This window comes from Sus scrofa, chromosome X (genome assembly GCF_054392235.1).
Source record: "Sus scrofa isolate SSC_HxYL_T2T_F1_AM1 chromosome X, Sscrofa_HxYL_maternal_Yorkshire_Landrace_v2.0, whole genome shotgun sequence".
Lineage (NCBI taxonomy): Eukaryota > Metazoa > Chordata > Mammalia > Artiodactyla > Suidae > Sus > Sus scrofa.
Window position 1 is genome coordinate 121,283,723 of NC_139401.1, and position 14,251 is coordinate 121,297,973.

Below are 14,251 nucleotides of genomic sequence, written 5' to 3' on the forward strand. Positions count from 1 at the left end.
TGAACAAGGGAGTATGTTTGCTGATTAGGAAAGTGTCAAGCCGGACTTACACAAAGACGTTTGTTACCTAAGAGTACATTATTTCGTCATACTCTTCCCTGAATCCCTTCCTCTACCCATGTACAAGTTTACTGTTTTGGGGTTTAAGGGGAAGGGTGCTTTAATCAGCACATACATTACTTTTTTTGCCTTTTTTTTTCCTAGGGCCACACCTGCGGCATATGGAGGTTCCCAGGCTAGGGGCTGAACTGCAGCTGTAGCCGCCGGCCTACACCACAGCCACAACAATGCAGGATACAAGGCGCGTCTGCGACCTACACCACAGCTCACGGCAGCACCAGATCCTTAACCCTCTGAGCCGATCCTTAACCCACTGAGTGAGGCCAGGGATCAAGAGGCCGGGGATCAAACTCTCATCTTCAGGGATACTAGTTGGGTTCTTAACCCACCGAGCCACAACGGGAACTCCAAATCAGCACATATATTACATTATACATGCTTTAGCGCTTGTAAGTCTCAAAACAGCCCCATGAAATTGATGTTGGGTTTTTTTTTGTTTTGTCTTTTGTGATTTTAGGGCCGCACCCACAGCATATGGAGGTTCCCAGGCTAGGGGCTGACTCGGAACTATAGCTGCTGGCCTATGCCACAGCCACAGCAACGTGGCATCTGAGCTGCATCTGTGACCTACACCAAAGCTCATGGCAATGCCAGATCCTCAACCCACTGAACAAGGCCAGGGATCAAACCTGTATCCTCATGGGTACTAGTCAGGTTTGTTAACCACTGAGCCACGATGGGAACTCTGATTGATGCTGTTTTTATGTCCATTTTATGGACCCTGGAACTGAGAGTAAGCATTTTAGCAGTTTGTTTGCCCAGGTTTAGTGAGTTGGAAAGTGGCAGAACCTAAGTCTATTAGATTTTGGAATTGCTCACCCCAACACTATACCACACAGCTTACAGTGATGTGTTAAATTCACATTCCTCATTTACATGAAAGAATGAACCGGATACGTTGTCCGGTATAATTCCTGATGGTGCGAAAGTCCCCTCTGCTCTGTTTTGTTCATTTTATTATTTTTTTAATTTTAAAAATTTATTTATTTATTTATTTTCATTTTGTTCATTTTAAACAGGGTTGTTTGTCCATTAAAATGAGTACACCTTAGCCAAGCCAACCTCCTGTATTTATATGCCAGGGTTTTATTGGTGGTGGTGGGGGATGGGGAGGGGAAAGGGCTTTTCTAGGAAGATAGCCTATAGATTTAATCAGATTTTCCAAGAGGATGAGTCCCACTAAGCAAAGTTCTCTGGGGGATACGAGAAAACCGTGGAGCCTGGGCTCTTCAAAACACAGAACACAGAGGGTGCTCTGAGCTGGCAGGGTGGTCTGAGGAATGTCAGCCCATTCTCAAACCTGGTATGACAAGTAAAGGAATTGTTCTTGGCCTAGTGATTTGAGCTTATAGGCAGTAGTGATGGTAGACTGAGTACTGAGGAGGATGAAGAGAGATGATTTTAGGACCTAGGATCCCAGATTTTAGACGAGGGGTTGCCAAGATACACAATGCTAAGCCAGACTGTGACCGCCTCTTCCTAAAAAGACCATACTCTGCAGCTGTCCAGCACCTGTTTCTTTCCTGGTGATTTTACAGATTCCCTTCATAGTGTTCCAGTCGCACAAATGGGGAACTACCAGGAATATCTAAAGACATTGGCTTCTCCACTTCGAGAGATCGATCCAGATCAACCAAAAAGACTACACACTTTTGGAAATCCATTTAAACAAGATAAGAAGGTGGGATATCTATTTCCATGTCTGCCTAAATCGTGATATGCTTGCTATCATTCCTTTCGTCACGGCAAGATATATATAAATCAGAGGTTCTCCTCTTTCTTTGCTTCCTTCCTTCCTTCCTTCCTTCCTTCCTTTCTTCTTTCTTTCTTTCTCTTTTCTAGGGCCACACCTGTGGCATATGGAGGTTCCCAGGCTAGGGGTCCAATCGGAGCTGTAGCTGCCAGCCTACACCACAGCCACAGCAAGGCAGGGTCCAAGCCACATCCACGACCTACACCACAGCTCACGGCAATGCTGGATCCTCAACCCACTGAGCGAGGCCAAGGAACGAACCCGCAACCTCATGGTTCCTAGTCGGATTCATTAACCACTGCGCCAAGACAGGAACTCCAATACTCATAACTCTTTTGCAGATGAGCATTACTATCTGCCCTATAATAGGAAGAAATCAAGGCTCCCAGTGCTCAGATGACTCACCCCAAGTGACACAGTTGATAAGGGTCAGGATTTAATGCCCCATTTTCCAGCTCCACAGTCTCTATTTGTTCCCACCTCCACAACCAAGTTATCTAATATCAAGGCCACCATTATTTCCTCTGTTTACATCGTTCAGATTTCTAATGGTCTATCTAGACAGTGCTGAAATGGTCCTCTTAAAATATGAAGTACTAGGTGATGTCACTTTATTGAATTGTCCTACCAGAGATATAAATGCAAGAGGTGTATATGTGTGTGTGGGGGGGGCTCTATTTCTGTGTATATGATGTGAGAGCTACTCTGACTTGACCATATACGTGTGTAGATGTAGGGGGATTGTATTTGTGTTCATGGAGGAGACCATGCGACAATGACTTCTGTAACAAAATGAGACTGAAAGATCTACTTTGCCCAAATCCTCAATTGTTTCTGCATCTTTGTGTGTCTTGGTTTCCTCATTTGTAGCACTGGAGATAACTATGACACCTAACTGGTAGAGCCGTGTGGAGTATTGCGTTAGCACACGTACGCCGTTTTGAACATTACCTGACACGGGGCACGTGCGCGATGAATGTGTTTTCCCCTTTCTGTACTGTTTTGCTTTGGGAAATGCTTTGGAAAAGTCATTGATCATGGTTTTATTCACATACTGGGAGTGCATATTCTTGGGTTATCCTTGAATGAGACCAGCTAGCTCTTAGTTAACCTTCTATACTGCGGCTCTCATCTTTTATCGATTCCCAAGGGTGAAAAGCCCCAGCCCTCGTTTCTGTCCAGCACCAAGGCAGACATGTTTGAATGTCTGTGAGGCTGCTTTTGGGGGAATGGCATTTCCCGTCTACCTGCCCTTCCCCACTTACATGCAGTGCTCTGTACAGTGATGATCGATATTTCTTAATGATGAGTTTAAAGCACAAAAGCACACCAAGGAGAATTAGTTCCCTTACCAAGTGTTGATGCAAAATGGTTTGTGCTTCTTTAGAAAGGTAATGGGGTTTATTCCCCTTTTGGTTGATAAGAGTTGCTCATTCCCCAGGCTTCCTGGTTAATCATGATTGTGTTATGTTTGACCTTGGACATGACCTTACATTTTGGTTCCCTGCTTATTCCTGGATTAAAACTGAGTAGCATTTTCTGTGAACCGTCTGAGTGGGGCACTGCAAACCTTTGGCCCATCATTAGGATCTAGGTTGCTGATGTCATGCATGATCGTATATGCATATGAAGAGTGCCTGTTGTCTTTAACAGAATATGTTTATTGATGTTTTTTAGGGAATGATGATTGATGAAGCAGATGAGTTTGTAGCAGGGCCACAAAACAAAGTGAAACGTCCTGGAGAACCCAGCAGTCCTTTGTCATCTAAGAGAAGGCGGAGTATGTCCCTGCTGTTGAGGAAACCACAAACACCACCTACTGTAACTAACCATGTGGGCGGAAAGGGACCACCCTCAGCCTCGTGGTTCCCATCTTATCCAAACCTCATAAAACCCACCCTTGTACATACAGGTATAGAGTAGTGGTTGTGATTTCCTTATGGCTCCTAGAGGACTAAGACACTAAACAGTTTTCTTTTCCTTTGTACTCATTTCTCTTGACGTCAGGTTTTGTTCATTAAGTAAACCATTATTATATCATCGATGGGGTAGGTACGAAGGGCCCTGTTGGGGGGGCAGAGACCCTGTTTCAAGGATCTCAATCTGCATGGGGAGGAAGAAGGGGGAAGATCCCTGTTGACATGGCCATGAATACAAGATGGAGAAATGGAGAGAGATGGCCGTGTCTGCTTGGCCAGGGCTGCGCACATCAGGGTGATAAAGTGGGCTCCCGAAGCAGCAGGAGCACATGGGCTGGAGAAGAGGATGGGGCTGCCCGTGCTCTCCCTGTCTGCATCTCTCCATGCTCTAAGCCGGTGCAGGCTGGCCGGGCCTTCTCCGCTGAAACAGGTCCCTCAAGGTCCTCAGGGTTGCCATCTCTTCCTAGTGTCCTTTGACCGTGGTTCACTCCCTCCACTGTGGAAACTTATTTGGGTCCCCAGACACCACAAACTCTGGGTCCTCTTTTGCCTTTGACAGTGGCTCCTTTTCATCCTCTTTTTGCTGGTTTCATGCTTACTTTCCTGCCTCTAAATAGTATAGAAACCCAAAGCTTGGGCCTAGACCCGTTCCTCCTCACTGTCCTTTATCCCTAGGCCATGCTATGCAGTCTCAGGGCTTTAGATAAGATTACACTTCAGCGGCTCATGTCTAACTCTAGACTACCTCTGGCTCTGAACTCCAGACTCAAATTTAACCATGGACATGGTGTCTCCACTTAGCTGTTGGACTAAAACACATAAAACTCAATAGGCATCACGTGTTTCAGCTCAACCCCCAACCTTCCCTCTCTCTAAAGCAGCTCTGCTGGCACCTTCCCCAGTGTGTTCAGTGGCGCCATCCAGCCAGGCGGTGGCAAAGCTCTAACAGCCATCAGTCTCCAGGTGTACTGGTTGGGAGAGTGGAGAAGTACCAGACTGCAGTGTTTGCAGAACTCCACGCTGTGCGTGATGCCAACATTACTGATGGCCCGCTCTTAGCAGGAGGTCACTGAAGCCGATCAGGAAGAGGTGGACACGATCCACTCTCCTGGGCAGTTGTGCTCCGGCACCTGCACGCCCTGATGTGATTATTTACCCGGTGATCCAGGTGGAAAAACTTACACCCACCATGGTTTCTCTTTTCATTTTCTCTCACTTCCATCCCTTGGCAAGTCCAGGCAACTTGATGCGCAATATAAGTCCCGCATCCCACCACTGCTCTCCATTCCGCTAGTCTTCGCTGCCAGCACCTGCCCCCAGGCTACTGCAGTGGCTTCTTATCTGATCTCCCTGCATCCCCTCTTCTCATCGAACCCATTTTCTGTCGCATAGCCAGAGCAGTCATGTCAGCACGGGAATCAGATGGCACCATGTCCATCCTGCAAGCCCACCGTCACCTTCCCCAGGCACTCAGGACAGAGTCTGAACTCCTGACTACAGTCTACCAGCTCTGCTCGCCCTGGCCCCGCCACCCTCTCCTAGCACGAGTCCCCCTTGCTCTCTCGGCCCCTGTCCTTGGCTCTCTGATCCCGGCTCCTCCACTCCTGGGCTCCCACGCTGGCCTTTCCCGCAGCCCGGACCTCTTCCTCTGCCTGGGCCCAGGCCGGCTCTCCCCGCTCCAGGCTCTGCCCACAGGACACGTCCTCAGAGGGCGCTGGCCGCCCTCGCGGTCACCGAGGCCCGCGTCCTGCCCTCTGTCCCCCGGCCCCGCGTGCTTCTTCCCTCAGACGAACGAACCCAGGCTGGAATTGCGGGCTTGGGTCACGGGACACTTGCTGCCTGGCGTCCCCGTGAGAATGAACGTCCCCCCAGGGCAAGGGCTGCTTCTGTGTGTCCTGCCGGCTGCCGCCCCGCAGCTCCTGGCACGGTGCCCGGCCCGGAGCAGGATGAGCCCCTGGAGGAGAGGTGCCAGGGCCGGAGCACCAGGAAGTGCGCTTTTCTGCGCCAGGAAAGATGCGGGAGAGGCCCCCGGGGCGATGGAGGACCTAAAGAGCCTCCAGACCTAAGGGCCGCCTCCTCGGGCTCCTCAGAACGTCTGCGGTAGGAGGAGGGAGCCTGAGCGCGGCCCGTATAGAGCGTGGCATTTTATAGGTAAATTCCAGAAATTTCATGACGCCACGTGAGACTTGCTGCTTTTCAGCTCGTAAAGCCCAAGCTGCAGCCAAACCCTCCGCGCCGCCGGGGATCTGAGAATGTCTGCTCGTCTCCGCCCTTTCTTGGTCTCCATTTGTATTCGTGGCGCCGCCGTAGAGAGAAGGCCGCGCTCTTGTCGCGTCGCCTTCGCGAGCCCGCTTCGAGGGCTCTCCGAAACAATGTCCTCAGAACTGAGGAGCCCCGGGATCTGTGGGGTCGCTCGGCCGCCTCACAGCGCAACGTCCGCCTTTGCTTTCCAGATGTTCCCGTCGCTCCCGAGCGCCCTGAGGAGAAGCTGGAAAATGGTCGCCTCTCGCCGGACGCCTTCTTGTCCAAACCTGCTGCGCCGGAGCTTTTGAATGTGGCCGGAGACGCCGTCCCGCCCGGCCAGTTCGAGTCTCTGGCTGATGGTTTCACGGACCTAAGGAAAGACCATCTAACTCACAAGGCCGCCTGCAATGCGCTCCTGGGAGGAGCCCCAAACTGCAGTGTCCCTGTAGACGATCAAAAAGCCCCGACGCCCTCTGCCTTGGAACCTGGGCCAAATACTTTGCAAATAACTCCTGCCATGGCCCAGGGAATCAATGCTGATATAAAACACCAGTTAATGAAGGAAGTTCGAAAATTTGGACGACGTAAGTAGTGAAAGAACATCCACCACTAATGTCATGTGAGGTCCCTTTCATGATACGAAGGCTCCCAGGCTAGGGGTCAAATCGGATCCGCAGCAGTCGGTCTACTGCCGCAGCTCAGGCCCCCGCTAGATCCTTAACCCACGGAGGCAGGCCAGGGATCGAACCCATGTCCTCCGGGATACTCGCTGGGCTCTTAACCCGCTGAGCCACGATGGCAGCTCCTCATTTTATGATTCGCAATAGACTCAAGGTATCTCTTGAGGTGCATTTTGGGGAAGTATTGGGTTTTCACATAATTGAAAATGATGCCTTTGCTTTACCTAAAAACACCCCGTACACCTTTCTCTCCACCCCCGCCCCAGCTTATCCTAACAGTTTCCTTTCGCTGTTGTAACAAGTTAGCACAAACTTTGTGGCTCAAAACTGTATTATGTCATAGCTATCGTTGTGGAAGGCAGATCTGCAGTGCTTTTCCCTGAGCCAAAGTGGAGGTGTTGGCTGGCTAGCGTTCCTTCTAGAGGCTCTAGGGAGGATGTTTCCTTGCCTTTTTCCAGCTTGTAGAAGCTGCCTGTCTGTATTCCTCAGCTGGTGGCCCCTTCCTCTATTTTCGAGCCAGCTGTTCTAGTCCCTTCTCTCCTCTCTAAGCTCTGCTGCCATCCTTGTATCTTTTCTCTATGGCCTCCTTGTCATAATGATGTTTGTGAGTACGCTGGGTCTGCATGCATAAACTTGGATAATCTCCCTGTCTCAAGATCCGTAAGTTAATCACGTCTGCAGAGTAAAGTGTCATTTGCCATATAAGGTAACATGTTCACAGGTTCCCAGAATTAGGACATGGACAACCTTGGGGGCCATTTCTCAGACAAGAGTTTCCCTAGCAGATATATGCAGATGTTTTGATTTGAGTGCTGAAAATACAAACTGTACCTAACTTACCACACATGAAGAATGATTTCTGAGGATGTGTGAAGGCTGAATTTTAGTTTTCTATCCATATTTTTAAAAACACTACTTTTTAAATATCTTCAGGGTATGAAAGAATTTTCGTTTTGCTTGAAGGAGTGCAAGGACCTCTTGCAGTCAAGAAACAATTTGTTGAATTTACCATCAAGGAAGCTGCAAGGTAGGTATAAGGGGGAACTCTTCATTGTGGCTTTTTTCTCTTTTAAGCAGTAGGGCCCACTGGAAGACAGGCAGAGGAACTGGTACTGCCTTGCGTTTCTAAGCCCTGGCCCTGCCTCACAGTTACACCTGTCTCCAGAGGCATTTAGATTGATATTATCTGAGTCCAACTCACTCATCTGAGTCTATGGAACCTTCTAGACTCTTCACAGTTGGAGGTGGGCTTGTGCACTCAGTTGGCACTGTTGGTATTGGCTAAGCCCTATCTTTACATGAAGATACATTTTCTATTTCCCACTTAGATTGTCAGTTCCACTTTGTACCCTGAACAGTGCCTTACACGTCATAAGTGCTTTAAGGACCTTTTGGTTAATAAAATTTCTTTTTATTTATTCTTAGGTTCAAAAGACGAGTCTTAATTCAGTACCTTGAGAAGGTACTAGAAAAAATAGAATCACATCACCTTCTCCTCAACGTCAATCACATCAACAGCAGATCATCATGTTAATGCAAAGAGCAAGGAGAAAAAAAGAACAAGCTTTCTGTGCTGCAGGCTGGAGCAGGATATTGTTGAATATCCTAGAATATTTTAGTCAAGGGAACTGCCTTCCAGAGGCTAAGAAAAAGCAGTGGAGCTTTTTGGCATATGATTCTCTGGCAGTAAAAGCTGGCTTTTGCCCCATGCGTTTTCTTGGAAGGTATTAATTTGTAGTTTTGTGGTTCCTTTTCCCAAGTGAGGAAGGTGATGTGATTCATCCAGCAGGTGAAATTCAGTCAACACTGTCGCCCCTACCACACTTTTTGGGATAAGGGTTCACTCTTGAACTTGGCTGTCCTGGGCATTTCCAGAGTGACTTGGTGCTCTTAAATGGTGTCCTTTCGAAAGAATAGGTGTTCAGATTCCAACTAGTTATCTTGTGTGTGCTGAACAAAGTTTTCAACAATTCCTAGTTGTGCCTTTTCAAACATGCAATATTCAGGACAGTTTGGATCCAAGAGCAAGAAAGCTGCTATTCAGGTAACTTATCTCGCCGTGGGAGGGGCAGGGAGAGTCAGTAAACAATCTACCTCCAACTTTCTTCTATTTTGTCTAGAGACATTGCAAAGTGCACCTGAGGCTGCCCCAGGCCCTGACGTTTGTTCTCGTATGTGACAACAGAGAATCTTCAGGTGGACTTAGGCATTCTGTGCTTCAGAAGCACTAAAAGAAAAAAATAGTGTATATATTTCCTTTAATGTTTATACAAAGGTTTATATGGAGCAGTATTGTGATGTTTGTATTCATTTGCAAAAAAAATTAAGTGTACAAAGAGATTTTGACTTTGCATATATAAAATAAATCATTTTATTGATTTTTCACAAGTTCATTAACGCTCAAGAAACTTCTTGCTTTCTCTTTCTTGTGATTTGTTATTCCTTTTGGGGGAAAGAAAAAAGTGCACCCTGGGTTAAGATGTTAGTGTAAGGACTTAAACGTCAAAACGTCACTCGTAGAACTGAAGGATATTGGTGAAAATGGTGGGGTAGCGTACTCTCGGGGTTAGCCCCTCTCCAGAAATACTGAAAACACTGGTAAAAATGAGCAGAATCAAGTTGGTTGGAACTCTGGAAGACAGAGGTTTACAGCAACCGAGGGAATGTTGAGTCATGAGGAAAGCCATTGAAATTGCGTTTGTCTGTTTCAACCTGTCTAGAGGGCTCCCTGAAGGACTGACCCAAGGGGATTGATTTTTTTTTCTTTTTTCTAAAAGTATAGTTGATTTACAGTGTTGTACCAATTTCTGCTGAACAGCAAAGTGACCCAGTCATGTATATATTCCCTCTCTTGTATTATCTTCCGTCATGTTCTATCACAAGTGATTAAATATAGTTCCCTGTGCCGTACAGTAGGGCCTCCTTGCTTATCCATTCTAAACGTCATAGTTTGCATCTACCAACCCCAAACTTCTCATCCATCCCACTCCCTGCCCCCTTCCCCTTGGCAACCACAAGTCTGTTCTCCATGTCTGTGAGTCTCTTTCTGTTCTGTAGATAGGTTCATTTTGCCATATTTTAGATTCCACATACAAGTGATATCATATGGTATTTGTCTTTCTCTTTCTGACTTAGTATAGAATCTCTAGTTGCATCCATGTTGTTGCAAATGGCATTATTTCATTCTTTTTATGGCTGAGTAGTATTCCACTGTATATGTGTGCCACGTCTTCTTAATCCATTCATCTGTTGATGGACATTTAGGTTGTTTCTATGTCTTGGCTATTGTTAATAGTGCTGCTATGGGTGCATGTTATCTTTCTGAATTATAGTTTTGTCCAGACATATGCCCAGGAGTGGGCTTGCTGGATCATATGGTAGTTCTATTTTTAGTTGTTTGGGGGAACTTCCATACCTTTTTCTACAGTGATTGTACCAATTTACATTCCCACCAACAGTGTAGGAGGGTTTCCTTTTCTCCACATCCTCTCCAGCATTTGCTATTTGCAGGGATTTATTGCTTTGCTTTCGCCTAACTCCAAACTCTCTTAGGGCAGAGAAGCAGCTATCTGAAGGGTGTTCCTCAAAAACATTGAAAGGCAAGAGACTTACCTGCCAATGCCCATGGCAAACAACATGCCAAAATCCAAGAAAGAAAAACTGAGGTGTGAGATTCTTTGAAACATAAGGGCTTTGAAATGCTCCCATATATACCTGGGTATCTGGAAAACCATGTGTATGCCCAGGGCAGGACTCAGTCAGAAAAGACTGGAGAAGACCATTAGACTTCACCTCTGGCTAATCTTTAGACTCAGCCCAATAAATGGCTAGAACAACGAATCAGAAGATCAATAAGTAAGTAGATGACTTGAAAGACACTATAAACCAATTAGGTCTAATAGACACCTATAAAACAGCCCACACTGGAGTTCCCCTTGTGGCTCAGTGGTTAGAAACCCGACTAGCATCCATGAGGATGCCGGTTCAATCCCTGGCTTTGCTCAGTGGGTTAAGGATCCAGCATTGCTCTGAGCTGTGCTGTAGGTTGCAGACATGGCTTGGATTCTATATTGCTGTGGCTGTGGTGTAGGCTGGCAGCTGCAACTCCAATTGGACCCCTAGCCTGGGAACTTCCATATGCTGCATGTGCAGCCCTAAAAACTAAAAAACAAAACAAAAAACAGCCCACATCAAAATAGCAGAGTATATATTCTTCTCAAATACTCATGGCAACTAAGATTGACCATATATTAAGCCACAATCCAAGTCTCAATACATTTTATAAAATTGAAATCATACAAAGGATCTTCTTTGCCATAGTAGAGTCAAACTAGAAATCAGTAACAAGTTAGATTCTCACCTCATAGCATATAAACAATTAACTAAAAAGGAATCAATACTTAACTGTAAGAGTTAAAACCACAAAATCCTTAGAAGGAAACTTTGGAGTAATACCTCATGATCTTAGATTTAGCAATAGTTTTTTAAACAAGAAACCAAACACATAAAGCAACAAAAGAAAAATGTAAATAATTTGGCTTTGACTTACAGATTATTTGACTTCAAAATTAAAAGCTCTTGTGCCTCAAAGGACTCTGTCATGAGTGTGAAAGGAGAGCCCATAGGATGGGGGGAAATATTTGCAAAGCACACATCTGATAAGTGTCTAGTATCCATGATATAAAAAGAATTCTTTCAACTCAAAAACAAAAAGACAATCTAAGAAAAAAATAGGCAAAGACCTTGAAAAGACGTATCTCTAAAAGTATATACAAATGGCCAATGAGCACAAGAAATGATGCTCGATATCATTAGTCATTAGGGAAGTGCAAATCCAACCCACAATGAGATAACACTTCGCACCTGCAACGATGGTCATAAAAAGAAAAAGAACAAGGGTTGAGGATATAGAGAGACTGAATGGAGTACTTACATGCTACAGCATGGATGAATATTGAAAGCATGATGCTGGAGTTCCTGCTGTGGTGCAATGGGATCAGCAGCCTCTTGGAGTGCTGGATCGCAGGTTCAATCCCTGGCCCAACACAGTGGGTTAAGGATCTGGCGTTGCCACAGCTGTGACCTAGGCCATGACTGTGGCTCGGATCTGATCCCTGACCTGGGAACTCCATGTGCCGCAGGGCGGCCAAAAAATGAAAAAGAAAGCAAGCAAGAAAGCATGATGCTAAGTGAAAGAAGCCAGACACAACAGGACACATATTGTAAGATTCCCTTTGTATGAAATATCAGGAAATGGCAAATCCATAGAGACAGAAAGTAGGTAAGTGGTTATAAGGGGCTGGGAAGGGGGGAAATGGAATGACTGCTGATGACATTTCTTTTTAGAATAGTAAAACAATTCTAGAACCAGCTAGTTCTGCGATGGTTGCACAACATTGTAAATGTACTTTATGTCACTGGGATTTTTTTTTTTTTTTTTGCTCTTTAGGGCCGCACCTGCGGCATATGGAGGTTCCCAGGTTAGGGGGGTCGAATCGGAGCTGTAGCTGCCGGTGTACACCACAGCCACAGCAACGCAGGATCCAAGCCACATCTGCAACCTACACCACAGTTTACAGCAACGCCCGATTCTTAACCCACTGAGCGATGCCAGGGATTGAACTTGCATCCTCATGGATACCAGTTGGATTCATTTCCGCTGAGCCATGACAGGAACTCCCTGGGATGTAGATTTTTAAATGGTACATTTTAGGTATAATTAACAGTAACAACAAGATGCTCCAAAGAGACCCAGCTGCCATCTGAAGCCACTTGATGCCACATGGAGCAGAATGATTGCCAGTATCTGCCCTGCTCACATTCCTTCCATACAAAATTATGAGATGTAATAATTTTTTTTTTAATTACTTCCTCCTGGTTTCCGGTTCCCCATGCAAAGAGCTTGGGAATCATCACTGTCACAACAAGTAAAAAGCTGAACAGACTGAAAAATCAACAATTCCTGGATCCATAAGAGCAGGAAGATGTAGTGTAAAGCCCCAATATTGGTGAGACAGACAAATAACAGGGAGTCATGGCTTCTTGGAGCAGAGATTCATGACCAAAAACCAGCATGAGAACCAGTGTTGGGGTTGGAAAACCTGAACTATAATTGACAAATTGCTAGATGCTCAGTGTGAACCAGTCTGGGATTTAAAAACTCCAGCTTTTGGTTTTCAAGATGTCAGTCCTTCCCAGCTTGATCTATAGAGTCAATGCAATACCAATCAAAATCCCAGCAAGGTGGAATTCCCGTTGTGGCTCAGCAGGTTAAGAACCCGACTAGTATCCATGAAGATTTGGGTTTGATCCCTGACCTCACTCAGTGGGTTAAGAATCTGGCATTGCCGTGAGATGTGGTGTAGGTCACAGACACAGCTTGGATCCAGCATTGCTGTGGCTGTGGTGTAGACCAGCAGCTGCAGTTCTAATTCAACTCCTAGCCTGGGAAATTCTGTATGCCATGGGTGTGGCTCAAAAAAAAAAAAAATCCCAGCAAGTTATCTTGTGGATACCAATAAACTGATTCTAAAGGTTATATGGAAAATAAAAAGATTCAGAATAGCCCACACTACACTGAAGGAAAAGAACAAAGGTGGAGGACTGATGCCACGTGACTTCAAGACTTATAAAGCTACAGTAACCAAGAAAGTGTGGTATTGACAAAAGAATGGACAGGTCAATGGAATGAAATAGAGAAGTCAGAAATAGACCCACATAGAATTGTCAATTGCTCTTTAACAATGGAGCAAAAGCAATGCAATGGAACCAAGATAGTCTTTTCAACAAATAGTCCTGGAAAAACTGGACATCCACAAGCAGCCAAAACAAAACAAAATGAATTAGACACAGACCTTACGCCCTTCACGAAAACTAACATGAAATAGATCAGAGACCTGGATGTAAAAATGCGAAACTATAAAATTCCTGGAAGATAACATAAGAGAAAAGCTAGAGGACCTCGGGTATGGCAAATACGTTTTAGATACAATCCCAGAGGCTCAATCCATGAAAGAAAAATTGACAAGCTGCACTTCACTGAAGTTGAAAATTCTGCTCTGCAAAAGAAAATGTCAAGAGAATGGGAAGTCAAGTCACAGATTGGGAGAAAAATTTTGCAAAAGACATATGCGATAAAGCACTATTCTCCAAAATATACAAAGAAGCTCTTAAAACCCAGCAATACAAAAAAACCAAACTGACTACAAAATGGGCCAAAGCAACGGAGACCTGCTGTATAGCACAGAGAACTCAATCCAATATTTTATTTATTTATTTATTTATTTATTTATTTATTGTCTTTTTGCCTTTTCTAGGGCCACACCTGCGGCACATGGAAGTTCCCAGGCTAGGGGTCTAGTTGGAGCTACAGCTGCCGACCTACACCACAGCCACAGCAACGCAGGATCTGAGCCTCGTCTTTGACCTACACCACAGCTCACGGCAATGCCGGATCCTTAACCCACTGAGTGAGGCCAGGGATCGAACCCACAATCTCATGGTTCCTAGTCGGATTCGTTAACCACTGAGCCATG

At 45.6% G+C, this 14,251-nt stretch overlaps 1 protein-coding gene across 14 annotated transcripts in view; it reads left to right on the forward strand.

The window, feature by feature from the left end:
- Positions 1-9,109, forward strand: part of INTS6L (integrator complex subunit 6 like) — a 61,108-nt gene extending 51,999 nt beyond the window's left edge. For 7 of the 14 annotated variants that reach the window (XM_085006705.1, XM_085006701.1, XM_085006703.1 and 4 more), the window contains 5 exons: positions 1,659-1,801; positions 3,551-3,785; positions 6,246-6,620; positions 7,650-7,743; positions 8,142-9,109. In XM_085006705.1, coding sequence (XP_084862831.1) covers positions 1,659-1,801; positions 3,551-3,785; positions 6,246-6,620; positions 7,650-7,743; positions 8,142-8,250 — 956 coding nt within the window. In that variant the 3' untranslated portion in view covers positions 8,251-9,109. The remainder of the gene's footprint in view (positions 1-1,658; positions 1,802-3,550; positions 3,786-6,245; positions 6,621-7,649; positions 7,744-8,141) is intronic. The other 7 variants (XM_085006702.1, XM_085006704.1, XM_085006708.1 and 4 more) reach the window with 1 other exon arrangement.
- Positions 9,110-14,251: the final 5,142 nt, after the last annotated feature.